We start from the raw sequence: 13,349 nt of genomic DNA, 5'->3' as shown, positions 1-13,349 counted from the left end.
GCAGAGGCGGTCTTACCATGTTATCCAGGCTGTACTTGAACTTCTGGGTTCTAGCAATCTGCCTGCCTTGGCCTTCCAAAATTCTGGGATTACAGGCATGAGACAGCATGCCTTGCCTGGAGTGTATCTTTTTTTTTTTTTTTTTTTTTCTTTTTTGAGATAGAATCTCCCTCAGTCGCCCAGGTTGGAGTGCAGTGGCGCAATCTCGCCTCACTGCAACCTCCACCTCCCAGGTTAAGGGATTCTCGTGCCTCAACCTCGAGAGTAGCTGGGATTTATAGGCGTGTGCCACCATGCCTGGCTAATTTTTATATTTTTTGTAGAGATGGGGTGTTGCCTTGTTGGCCAGGCTGGTCTTGAACTCCTGACCTCAAGTGATCCCCCACCTCGGCCTTCCAAAGTGCTGGGATTACAGGTGTGAGCCACCATGCCTGGCCACCCCCATTTTAGAACAAGAGAAGAGAGGTAATAAGGAACTGCTATTTCAAAAAGATGAATGGGAGGGAAGGGACCAGAAAGGACATCATCAGATAACACTTGGTTCAGGCATGGGTAGCAAGTTCAGTTACCTTACTCTTGGCAGCAACAGGATTGGGAGAGGGGGTCTTGGAGAAGATTTTGTCTGGAAGTGTCGCAACACTGTTGCAGTGTGAGTATGACCCAAAGTGCTTGGCAGGGACACAGGCTTGCTGCTTCCCTACATTCTGGACTGACCTCTTCACCTGAGCCGGTCAGTGGATGCTTCTGGCCTCCTTCCTGGAGCTAGACAGCTGTTAGGCTTAGGGAGCAGCTCCGACCTACAGGGTTGGGGTGCAAGTAGGGAGGGAGGCTCCTGCATGTCAGAGTGGTAAATACATGTCCTGATTTCCAGGACTGATTTCACGTATGCTGCCCCACAAGTTCACCAGCACCTGTCAGACTGGATGTCCCAGTTTTTGGTTTGGAAAATACGATCTGTCTCAGGTAATAGAGAAGGGGGAGACAGCAGTTCATTCATTACAGTGTCTAAGCCTGGGGTTAGTGGGAGCAAGAGACTGTCAGAGATGGCTCCAGCCCTGCGCTGGAATCTCTCATTGAATTCCTAGCTCCGCCCTAATCCGTGCTGAGGCGAGTAGGTGAGTGGGACGGACGGCGCTGTGCCTGCACCACTTGCTTACCGCAGCCCCTGCCCTATCCCACACTGAGAAGTATGCTCTATTAGCCTCAGCTCAGCCTTGCCCCATCGGCCCAGGGAGGGGAGAGGCGCCACGTGCTAATGGAAAGCGGCCTGCCAGCCACGGCTGCTTAAAGAGACTGTCTAAGCAGTCGGGTTCGGTGCGGCGCAAATGCAGACGTCCGTTTCTCCCAAGGGAGGGAGCAAGGGGACTCCAGGTCCCAAAGCTGCGTTACAGCCAGCTGGACTAACATCCCATCCTCCCCTCCCCCAACTCCCCGAGTGGCAATCCTTCCAGCCCCCCAAGCGGTCAGGCCACAGCCCCCCAGCCCCGCACGTTCTCCTGTTAGCCTAGTCCGACCCATCTCCCCATCCGGGGCCACGCCCTCGGCCCCGCCCCGGCCCCGCCGGCTCCCAAGAGGCGGTGGACGGGCCAGCAGGACTACAAGTCCCAGCAGGCCTCGGGGCCCGCCCTCGTGGGGTGGGGCCACGCCGGCAGCGAATTGGGAGGAGCCCTGGCGCTCAGGCTAGGGAACGCGTGTGGCCAATCGCGGGGCCGCTCTCGCCGTGAGCTGATGGGGGCGGGGAGAAGCCCGGCTGGGCCGGGACAAAAGCCGGATCCCGGGAAGCTACCGGCTGCTGGAGCGCTCCGGATTTTGCGGGGTTCGTCGGGCCTGTGGAGGAAGTGCCGCGTAGGGACTTTCGCAGAGGTGAGCATGGGAGGCTGTTTTCGCTGGCTGGAGCCCGCTCGCCCTAGGAGCTTCCTGCCTCCACTCCCCAACCTGGAACCGCCTTCTCCGACGCGGGCTCGGTGCCCACGCGCCCTCCCTACACCTGCTTGGAAGTTCTGAGGGTCTTAGCTTTAGGTTAGCCTTCGCCCGGGGTCCCGGCCGGTGGCCGCGTGTCGACGCCACTCCCCTCCCCCCGCGCGGTACACACATATTCCAGTTCTTGGGAGTTTGCACGGGGCTTGCCGCCGTCCGTGCTTCTCCTCCCTCTCCCACATTGCATGGGCCCCCTCCTGGCGCGCCTCGCCCCTCCCTGGCACAGCTATTGAGGCTCCTCGGGCTCATCGGGCCGCCTTTTGGCCCCATCCGGGTTCCCCCATCGGATGCCTGGACGGGAAGTAGAGAAAGCGGTAGCGACTGGTCCCACTCCGATCCCTCACTGGCCGGGCTCAGGCCCTTCCCTTGCTTCTGTGGGGACAGAATTGAGCTCCACGCCCAAGTGGAGGGAACGAGCTGGGAGCACCTCCGGGGTGGGCCACGCGGGGCCAGGGTGCCCGAGGCCTCGTCTCGTCTCGCCGCTAGGACTGAAATCTCGCAGAAAGGACCCTCCTCGCACTGGAGGTGCCATGGAGTCCAGCCCCTAAGCGACAGATGGCCGGGGTACCACCCCACCCCTGAGCTGAAGCCAAGCCTGGCCGGGGAAAGGACCTCAGGGGGCTGGAGGTTGCTGCCGCCGCCCTCCTGTCGAGCCGGGCAACGGGCCAGTCCCAGCGCCTGCCGCCCTCTCCAACCTTGGCAGATACCGTGCAGTGCCAAGGAGTTCTGCCGTTACGGGGTCCCTGGAGGTCTTCCTGGGAAGAGGATTTTGGAAGAGATGATAAGGAAAAGTACACAGCACAGTTTGGTCAGCTCACCTACTCCTCTCCACCCTTAACTTTGCTCTGTGTTTTCAGCTGGCTCAACTGAACTAAAATGTGGGGTGAGGGACAGCTGGTAGGTCCCAGTTGCCCAAAGGGGCGATTTTCACCTTTTAGAAACCTTCCTAAACAGCTTGCGGGGTGGTAGTGGGAAGAGCCCTCAGACACTGGGCAGCTGATGGCTCCATCCCCATTCTGACACTATGTCTGCTGCAGTAGGAGGCACTCACAGAATTCTGCCTCTTTAGAATTTCCTCCAGGGATTGCCTGTATTCTCAATCAGTCAATCAATCAATCAATAAATCCCAATCCTGCAGATACTAACCTTCAAATGAGTGTTTTTGTCTTTCCCAGAGGCACCCTAAGTAGCATCCCCGGTAATTCCCTTCCAATGGCTGTGTCCCAGGGGTGTGTCCTGGGGAACAGCCCTCTTTCATTCAGCCTCCTGTGTGGGTCGCTTCTCTCAGTGTCTGCTAAAAGTGAACTCAATCCTGGGTCACTCACCCGTCCGCAGAAAAGACCCCATTCAGCTCAGAAGGCCCCACCCTTAGAGAATGTGTGTATGTGTTCAGGTTCCTTGGCATGATTTCCCCCAAATGGTTTACACATTTAGCTGTTACCAAGTAACAGTTCCTGGAGTCCAAGCTCAGCCCAATCATCTGTCACTAGTTTGACAGCACATTCAGCTACTGTGGAGGCAGACTAAGATGTTGGGAGGGAAGTTCCCAAACCCAGATAGGTATTTGTAGGTATTTGCTCACTCCACTGGAGCAAATATTCTTTTTTTTGAGATGGCGTCTCACTTTGTTGCCCAGGCTGGAGAGTACAGTGGTGGATCTCGGCTCACTGCAACCTCTGCCTCCTGGGTTCAAGCGATTCTCCTGCCTCAGCCTCCCCGGTAGCTGAGACTACAGGCGTGCACCACCATGCCCGGCTAATTTTTGTATTTGTAGTAGAAACAGGGTTTCACCATATTGGCCAGGCTGGTCTCAAACTCCTGACCTCGTGATTTGCTCTCCTTGGCCTCCGGAAGTGCTGGGATTACAGGCGTGAGCTACTGCGCCCAGCCGCAAATGTTCTTAACTGGTGGTCAGTCTGTGGGCCATCGGATCATTGTCACAGGTGAGCACCTTGAAATGATATGCACAATTGGATTTGTGTACCTTTTTCTGGGGTTTTCTTCACTCTCAAGAGTCTGAGAACTCAAAGAGGGTAAGAGCCACTGCCTTAGAGAGACTTTTAAGACCTCACTGAAGGCTGGGCACAGTGGCTCATGCCTGTAATCCCAGCACTTTGGGAGGCTGAGGCGGGTGGATCACGAGGTCAGGAGTTCGAGACCAGCCTGACCAACATGATGAAACCCCGTCTCTACTAAAAATACAAAAAAATTAGCTGGGCGTGGTGGCATGCATCCCAGGTACTGAGGAGGCTGAGACAGGAGAATCACTTGAACCTGGGAGGCTGAGGTTGCAGTGAGCCGAGATCACTCCATTGCACTGCAGCCTGGGCGACACAGCGAGACTCCTCAAAAAAAAAAAGAAAAAAAAAGACCTCACTGAACCATTAAAGTTGCGATTTTTCTCTGCTGAGTCCACTCCCTGGGTTTGTGAGCCGTTTGCCTTCTCTGTATTGGTGAATTTGCAGAGACCATTTTTTATTATGTTGTATATATTCCTTGTCTCAACCTACCCTCTCTAAGCCAGAATGCTCTAGTGGCAAATCTCTTGTTTTGGTAAACTGGCAAATCTTGTTTTCTATCGTGTGTCATCCCCTTGTATCTTCTCTCCTATCCTTTCCTTCCAAAGACCCTATGGAGATGGACTCTTGGACCTGAAATTTGATCTGGGTCTCAAGAAAACTGATTTCTCAGCTGCAGGGGTCTGTTTTCTCTCCCTTGTCCTTTCCAAAGTTGGGTCTTTTGTCTGTTTTGGAGGTGCCAGCTTCAGGGGACTGTTTTACCGGGAGTCTCAGACTTTTTTCTTCTAGAGAGGCATTGCCCAGGGACTTCCTTTCCCCTGGAGTTATGGAAGGAGTCTGAATTGCTGAGGATAGTCAGCCACTGCCCCCTCCTCTCTGAGTGTGCCTTGATCTGCCCTGGGCTGCACTCTCTTTGGAAGAGGGGTGGGGGGTGTACCCATTCCATTTCAGGACCAGTTTTTCTGGTCTGAGTCAAGAAGATTGGGAAATGGAGCAGTGGGTGGGGGGTGGAGGACCGTGGGGGCAGTGGGGCTGGTCCGCGCGTCTCTGGAAACTTACATTGAGAAGGAATCTCAAGTAATTCCAGGGGAAGGCCAGAAAAGGGAACATCTCTGAGCCCCTTCCCAGCTACCCCGCTTTAGGCAGATACCAGGCTGAATACACCCATTGTGCCATGCTGGATACTAGCTGGGAGGCTGACAGAGGCAGCCAAGCCAGGATTAGAACCTGAAACCCCACCAGCCTGGCTGATTGGGAGGGGGCGCAACGTGGCCCCTGGAATGTTGGCCTTCTCTGAACTGGGAATGGAGACCCAGCTTCCAGCACGTGTAAACCAGCCTGCTCCTTTACTCTTCCCTCCTTTATTTGTACTTGACTTTTTTCTCCCCCAGCAAATTCAACAGCTTTGCCTCTGGGCCTTGGTGGGGGAGACGGGAGTGACTTTTTTCCTGATCGAGTCAAGCTCTTGGCCTGAATTCCCATATCCGCCTCCCCCTATTCCCCTCCCCAGCTCACTCCTTGAGTTGCCCACAGGAGAATGGATGTATCAGGACAGAGTGGTGGGGAGGGGAGATGACGAAATTCTTGTCATAGACTCTTTGAAGTGAAAAGGACACATGGGCCTGACTCTTGGAAAAATGGTCTTTTCTCGGGCTGGTGTGGATTTTTCTGGGGACCTAGGTGTAAGAGGGTTTGGGTTCGAGTCTTGTGTCACACCTTGCTTATTATTAGGTGGGCTTCTTGGGCAAGTTATCCTAACCCCTCTGAGATTTTATTCCCCATCTCAGAAATGGGGTTGTAAATCTCAGTGTACCTCCCAGAGCTCATATGAGATGAGTTTCTTTTTATCTTTTTTTAGACACAAGGTCTTGCTCTGACACCCAGGCTACGGTGCAGCAGTGCAATCATAGCTCACTGTAGCCTCGAACTCCAAGATGAGTTTCCTTATACATGTGATGGAGGATGGTTTCTGCCTCTTCCTCCTCCTCCTCCTCTCAGTCTGGCTCAGTTAGAAGTGACCACTACAGGGTGGTCCCCAGAGAGGCCTCTGTTTTGCTTTAGTGAGTTTTGCTCTAAATTAGCAGCTGGATGACTCAGTGGGGCGGGTGGGATGTACTAAAGGTCAGTTTCCCTGCCCTGTATCTGCCCCATACTCAGGGTTGGGAGGCTAGTGTCCGGGAGAAAAGAGGAGAAAAGAGCTTTGTGATGATCCTCCCCCCTCCCCTGCTCCCCTCCTAACCAAGACCTGGGGGTGTGACCCTGTTTGAGGCTAAGTAAACTTGCTGGCTTGGCCATTGGCCTGGTGCTGTGTAAGGGTATGTGTAGGGGTAAATCTGGGTGTGGGGGAGATGAAACCTGTAGGGAGAGAAAGGCTAGCCTTTTGCAGTTCCAGCCGTACTCTGCACTGGTCAGAGAACAGAAAGGTGTTTCAATGTCTCTGCCCACATCAAATGGGACCAGCACTCAGATTTGGGTCAAAGCGCCGGTATTTCTGGCCTCCTAGCCAGCTGCCTTTTGCTCCAGGATGAGTGTGGTTGTGGGTTAGCTAGTTTGCCTAGAGGGAATGGGGCAGGGTGAGGCAAGAGTCTCAGGGCAAATGGCACCTTTGTTTTTCTCTATCTTCCCTCACCCATTGTCTCTGGATCTTCTTCCTCTGCTGGCAAAAGTGCTGCTTGATATCTCTCTTCCATCCTTCCTACTGGGACAGCCTTCTTTCCTTCCTCTTGAGAAACGCTGAGATCTGGTTTTATTGTCTGGGGGCAACTGGAAGTGGGTCTGTCCTGCTGGGGAAGATAGTGCCTCCACCCGCCCGCCCCCTTCTGACCAGCTGCTCTCTCCCAGACAGGTAGAGCAGGTCCCTCTGCAGCCATGTCAGCCAAGGCAATTTCAGAGCAGACGGGCAAAGAACTCCTTTACAAGTTCATCTGCACCACCTCAGCCATCCAGAATCGGTTCAAGTATGCTCGGGTCACTCCTGACACAGACTGGGCCCGCCTGCTGCAGGACCACCCCTGGCTGCTCAGCCAGGTGAGCCCTGCCTCCACGAACGGGGTCTGAGGAAGAGAAAGCCATTGGTTTGTTGCAGATGCGGATGGGGTCACGGGGTTGGAGGCTGCCGGCAGCAGCTGTGGGAAGCATGCCATGGGCTGAGCGGGGTTTGTGTTCACGCTGAGCCCTGCATGTTGAGGTACCCCAGCATGGTGTACCCTGCCATGGGCTTGAAACTGGACAAACTGGTGTCTAAATCACAGCCGTGTCTATTAACCATGTGGCCTGGGGCAAGCCATTTCACCTCTTTGAGTTTTAGATTCCCCATCTCTCCAGTGGGATAATGCTCACTCTGAGCTGTAAGGATTAGCAAGACGCATTTAGCCTGCCTGGTGCCTGGCACATGGTAGGTGCTCAGTAAAAAGTAGGTATGTGTCCTCTCCTTCCCTAAGTGGAGTAGATCAGGAATGTATCAAGGCAGTTAGGAAGAGTGACCTTGTACTTTGTGAAGAATGGCCCTGACCCTGGAGGGTCAGCATGGAATAGAGGCTCCGTTCTTGAGATCTCTGCAGGGCCATTGTTAGAAAGCTCTTAGATTTCCCTGGCAGGGCCCAGAAAGCAAGCCTAGGACTAGTGGTGGGGTTTCTTCCCATTAGGAGACAGCTTACCACAAGGGGATGGAGGGAGTTTCCTGGCCCTGGAGATGTATGAGGAGTGGTTAGGGGCTGCTGGCGGGCCTGTTGTAGACAGGGTTCAGGCACAGGGATGGGGTTGACTAGATGATATCTAAGGTTCCTTGCTGCCCCAAGGCTCTGTCTCTCTGTTTTCCTCTTTGGAACACGGGTTCTGGTCCATATTCTGAGGGGCTTACTGTTGAATGAAGAAGCTAATGTATCACATAGGGAGGGTAGGGAATCACTTATTCACTCAGCAGGCATTTGCTGAGTGCCTCCTCTGTGCCAGGCTCCATCTAGGCACGAATGCCTCTAGATACCTGGTTGTCAAAAGCAAGGTATTGGCTAGGGTAGGTGGGGGAAGCATCCAAGAGTTGACCCTGAAGGATGGGTGGGGCTGGCTTTGGAGCAGAGTGAATGGGAAGTCAATCCCTGCTGTCCTCTATTTGGATCTCCAAAATACTACCCTTTATCTAATTCTTCCTCACTCTAAATACAAACCGCTCTCGTTCCAGAACTTGGTAGTCAAGCCAGACCAGCTGATCAAACGTCGTGGAAAACTTGGCCTCGTTGGGGTCAACCTCACTCTGGATGGGGTCAAGTCCTGGCTGAAGCCACGGCTGGGACAGGAAGCTACAGTGAGTGGGCATGGGGTCAGGGTGAACGTGTGTGGTAACAGAAGCAAATATGGTCGCCTCCAGGTCAGCAGTTCTGTGGATCACCCCCACAGCCAGTCTCATTGTAGCTCAGGGAAGACAGAAGTCCTGTGGCGCTGATCCAGTCAGGTAGCCACCAGCAGTAGGCCCAGTCTTGGGCCTACTGAGACCATTCCCAGCTCCCTCATATTCCAAACTTCTTTCTTTTATTGGTTTGGGCAAGATGTGCCGCAGAGGTAACCTCAGTGTAATTCAAGAGCCAGGTGGAAATGGTCTGATTCTTTTTTTTTGAGACAGGGTCTTGCTCTGTTGCCCAGGCTGGAGTACAGTGGTGTGATCTTGGCTCACTGCAATCTTGGCCTCCCAGTTCAAGCGATTTTCCTGCCCCAGCCTCCTGAGTAGCTGGGACTACAGACACTTGCCACCATGGCAGGCTAATTTTTGTAATTTTAGTAGAGACGGGGTTTCACCATATTGGCCAGGCTGGTCTTGAACTCCTGACCTTGTGATCCGCCCGCCTCAGCCTCCCAAAATGCTGGGATTACAGGTATGAGGCACCGCCCCCGGCCTGGTCTGAGGTTTTTTTTTTTTTTTTTTTTTTTTTTTTTTTTTGAGGCAGAGTTTTGCTCTTGTTGCCCAGGCTGCAGTGCAGTGGTGTGATCTCAGCTCACCGCAACCTCCGCCGCCCGGGTTCAAGAGACTCTCCCGCCTCAGCCTCCCGAGTAACTGGAATTACAGGCATCCACCAACATGCCTGACTGATTTTGTATTTTTATTAGAGATGGGATTTCTCTGTGCTGGTCAGGCTGGTCTGGAACTCCCGACCTCAGGCCTCCCAAAGTGCTGGGATTACAGGCATGAGCCACCACTCCCAGCCCCATTCTAGGAACTCCTTTCTTTCCAGTTTCCAAAAAGGAAGGGTTATGGTAGCTTGTGATAGCATGTGTACTTAAGGAGTGGATTAAAAAATATGAAAAAGGCAGACACACAGTCATGTAGGCAGAAGGACATACTGGGTCAAGAACCTAGGATGTGATAGTTAATAACGTTGAAGAGTAAATTCAGTTCTTTTTTAAATTTTTATTCATTTATTTTTGAGACAGGTCTCGCTTTGTTGCCCAGGCTAGACTGCAGCCTCGATGTCTTCTGCTCAAGCATTCCTCCCACCTCAGCCTCCTGATTAACTGGGGCTACGATGCTACAACACCTGGCTAATTTTTTTTTATTTTTTTTATTTTTTTTGAGACGGAATTTCGCTCTTGTTGCCCCAGCTGGAGTGCAATGGCCGGATCTCGGCTCACTGCAACCTCTGCCTCCCAGGTTCAAGTGATTTTCTAGCCTCAGCCTTCTGAGTAGCTGGGATTACAATCATGCACCACCATACCTGACTAATTTTGTATTTTCAGTAGAGACAGGGTTTCTCCATGTTGGCCAGGCTGGTCTTGAACTCCTGACCTCAGGTGATCTGTCTGCCTCGGCCTCCCAAAGTGCTGGAATTATAAGCATGAGCCACTGTGCCTGGCCTACTTTATTTTTTTTATTTTTTTTTTTTTTATTTTTATTTTTTTTGAGACGGAGTCTCACGCTGTTGCCCAGGCTGGAGTGCAGTGGCGCGATCTCGGCTCACTGCAAGCTCCGCCTCCCGGGTTCCCGCCATTCTCCTGCCTCAGCCTCCTTAGTAGCTGGGACTACAGGCGCCCGCCACCGCGCCCGGCTAGTTTTTTGTATTTTTAGTAGAGACGGGGTTTCACTGTGGTCTCGATCTCCTGACCTTGTGATCCGCCCGCCTCGGCCTCCCAAAGTGCTGGGATTACAGGCTTGAGCCACCGCGCCCGGCTACTTTATTTTTTTAAGACAGGGTCTCACACTGTCATTCAAGGTTGTAGTGCAGTGGCACATTCATGTCTCACTACAGCCTCCACTTCCCAGGTTCAAGTTATCCTCCCACCTCAGCTTCCTTAGTATTTGGGACTATAGGAGAATGCCACCATGCCAGACTGCTTTTTAAATTTTTTTTGTAGAGATAGGGTCTCGAATGTTACCCAGGCTGGTCTCGAACTCCTGGCCTCAGGTAATCCTCCCGCCTCAGCCTCCCATGTAACTGGGACTACAGATATGTGCCACCAAGCCCAAATTCAATGACTGACTTCTCCCAGCTTGGTGATGAATTTCAGCCACGTAGATGAGAGAGAGTGAAGCATGGTTTAGGAAGGCTAAGAAATGCCTGGAAATAAAATTATGTTTCTTCTCACTCCTCAAGGGAGCTGGAGGACTGAGGGAGGGAGTGGGACTGAGTCTTGGCCTAGCCTGGGAAGAATGTGCCATCCACAGCTGGCTCTGTAGAGCACGTGGTTCTGAAGGGCCTGGTGCTCCTCTGGGGTGAAGCTGTACCAGGGATGAACTTCCTTGACTGCCTCGGGTATAGCAATGAAGGTGGTGATGGAGATGTCTTCCTCCCTCATTGGGCTTCCTCAGAGTAGCCCTTAATGTTAATTTCCCAGTTTCTAGCCTTCATAGGTAAAGAGGGATCCTTGAAGTTGCACATGGACCCGGGCATGAAGCGCCCTGACCCTTGAGTTCCCAGGCCTTTGGAGAGAGGATGGTGGGATGGGAGGGAGGGATGCTGAGCACGTCCCCAGGGAGCACATCCTGCTTCCTTCTGCTGGCCTCTGGGAGGGGAGGGTGGGGGACATCAGACATCTGAGCTGGCAGCAGCCTTGGGCCAGCAGGAGCGGCTCATTACCTCTGATGGATTGCTGTCTGGTCCCTGACTCAGCAGTGACGCACAGGCTGGGCGGGGGGTTTGGGACTTACCGGGATGAGGGCTGTCTCGCCGTGGCTGCCGCCAGGGAATCACTCAAACTGATTAGCTCTGCAGGCCTGTGGTCCTTAGCCAGGAGAGTCTGTGTGGAGAAGTTTCCGTGATTAAGCCCTGGCTCCCCACTTCTCCACCCGTTCCCCGCTCCTGGACCCATGTCCTGAGGCTGAGTCACTGTGCCTTCCTCAAGGCCCATGAAGCAGAATGGTCACTCCCTCCTACCCGGTTTCCCCTCCCCTTCAAGCTCTGCCACAGCCGTGACTTGTTGGATCCCTTTCCCTTATGCAGGTCCTGTGTCACCCTCCAGAGGAGGCCAAGAGTGGGCAAGGCACAGCTCGCACCAGAGCAAGGGGTGAAAGGGCATCTCATGAGGACTTACTGAGCTTAGGGATCTGTGACCCCATTTTTTCTGAAAAAGTCTCTCTGCTGGGTGTGGTGGTGGGGGTGCTTGGGCACCGCCTCTGTGCAGTCCCTCCTTCTGCCCTGGGGGCAAGACGTGCCATCCCTCTGACTTTCATTTCCCTCAATTTTTCTGTAGGTTGGCAAGGCCACAGGCTTCCTCAAGAACTTTTTGATCGAGCCCTTCGTCCCCCACAGTCAGGTATGTGTGAGGCAGCTCCAGGCTGGGTCTTCTCCCTCCTGGAACCTTGGGTTTGTCTGCCGTAACATGATGAAAGAAGTCAAGCTGATGAGGACAGTCAGAGGGACCAGGGTCCCTGAAGCTGCACTGAGGATCTGAGGGTGCTGTGGACTCAGGAGTCCAGAGGGGAAGGAAAGGACTTGGTCTGCAGCAGGGAGGAGTTAGGACTGGTAACAAAGGGGACTTCCCAGCGCAGGGATGAGAACGACCTGCAGGCGGGCCCCATTCCTCAGCTGGAGTCACACTGATTTAGTCTGGACCGTCAGCCAGTGAGTTAGTGGCTTCTTCTGCTTATCTTTGGGGAAAAGATGGTAGACAAGTCTCTGGATGAATGTTTTTTACTGGGTTTTAGAAAATGAGACCATGGGGATTGGTTTCCTCTCCCAGTACATGGTAGACCCCCCCCATCTTCCCCGGTTCAGTGCCCCTCACCAGCTTCACCCCCCAACCCCAATCCCACTATCCCGTCTCTTCACCTGCAAGGCGGAGGAGTTCTATGTCTGCATCTATGCCACCCGAGAAGGGGACTACGTCCTGTTCCACCACGAGGGGGGTGTGGACGTGGGTGATGTGGACGCCAAGGCCCAGAAGCTACTTGTTGGCGTGGATGAGAAACTGAATCCTGAGGACATCAAAAAACACCTGTTGGTCCACGCCCCTGAAGACAAGAAAGAGTTGAGTAAAAGGGACGGTAGGGAGGTGGCAGTTGGGATGAGAAGACTGACAGGCTCTGGGCATAGACCAGGGAGAGCAGAGTGGTCTCCTCTCTGGGTGTCAGGTGGTAGGCACAGCCCTGTCCTGAGGAAGACAGCTGGATGCAGGGCGGGGACTGGCTCGCAACCAGACTGAAATATGCCGCCAGCATCTCTCACCTCCTTGCCCCTGTCTGTCTGACGCCTCTGCCTCCAGCTTCTCTCCTGACAGCTCCTTTCCGCCTCAGTGGCTGAAGAGCGATGTCCAGGGAGCAGGGGTTGCAGAGGAGATGGACGGGCCGGCGGGATGCGTGTCGGGAAATGGAGCTGTCAGTGGCAGTGAGATTGCTGTGGGGCGCCTGGGGTGCTGCCGAGCTGCTCCCTGATCGATGAACTGTCCCTCTCTCCCTCCCACCTCTAGAATTCTGGCCAGTTTTATCTCCGGCCTCTTCAATTTCTACGAGGACCTGTACTTCACCTACCTCGAGATCAATCCCCTTGGTAACTGGGTGTGCTAGGCTGGGAGGGGGCAAGGGTCCCAACCAGACTCCCACTTGCTAGAGGGCAGCACAAGACAGATGTGCACAAGCGGAGGGCTTCCCATGCTCATTTAGTGCCAGTTCCTGTTTCTGAGCTCTCAGAAGACTGTAGTTCTCTTAGTCAACTCCAGCCTCTCTTTGGTCTTAACTTGCTCTGAAGTGGGGAAGTCCTGTTTTGTTTTGTTTTGTTTTGTTTTGTTTGTTTTTGAGACAGTCTTGTCCTGTCGCCCAGGCTGGAGTATAGTGGCACAATCTCGGCTCACTGCAACCTCCACCTCCTGGGCTCAAGCAGTTTTTCTGCCTCAGTCTCCCGAGTAGCTGCGATTACAGGTGCCCGCCACCACGCC

The 13,349-nt window shown here is 53.7% G+C and overlaps 2 protein-coding genes across 7 annotated transcripts in view; one reads left to right on the top strand and one right to left on the bottom strand.

Annotated features, from left to right (window-relative positions):
- CNP (2',3'-cyclic nucleotide 3' phosphodiesterase) overlaps window positions 1-13,349 on the bottom strand; it is a 736,460-nt gene that overhangs the window by 59,240 nt on the left and 663,871 nt on the right. The gene's annotated exons all lie outside the window — the stretch shown is intronic.
- Window positions 1-13,349, top strand: part of ACLY (ATP citrate lyase) — a 62,931-nt gene that overhangs the window by 7,954 nt on the left and 41,628 nt on the right. For 2 of the 6 annotated variants that reach the window (XM_050762561.1, XM_050762560.1), the window contains exons 1-6: window positions 1,693-1,863; window positions 6,837-7,022; window positions 8,173-8,295; window positions 11,670-11,732; window positions 12,255-12,445; window positions 12,885-12,964. In XM_050762561.1, the coding sequence (XP_050618518.1) occupies window positions 1,729-1,863; window positions 6,837-7,022; window positions 8,173-8,295; window positions 11,670-11,732; window positions 12,255-12,445; window positions 12,885-12,964 (778 nt within the window). In that variant the 5' untranslated portion in view covers window positions 1,693-1,728. Of the gene's footprint in view, window positions 1-1,692; window positions 1,864-6,836; window positions 7,023-8,172; window positions 8,296-11,669; window positions 11,733-12,254; window positions 12,446-12,884; window positions 12,965-13,349 lie in introns of those variants that run through there. The other 4 variants (XM_050762562.1, XM_050762565.1, XM_050762564.1 and 1 more) reach the window with 4 other exon arrangements.

The sequence above is a fragment of the Macaca thibetana genome, chromosome 16 (assembly GCF_024542745.1).
Source record: "Macaca thibetana thibetana isolate TM-01 chromosome 16, ASM2454274v1, whole genome shotgun sequence".
NCBI lineage: Eukaryota > Metazoa > Chordata > Mammalia > Primates > Cercopithecidae > Macaca > Macaca thibetana.
The sequence above is the reverse complement of the archived record's forward strand: the minus strand, read 5'-3'. Positions and strand labels throughout refer to the sequence as shown.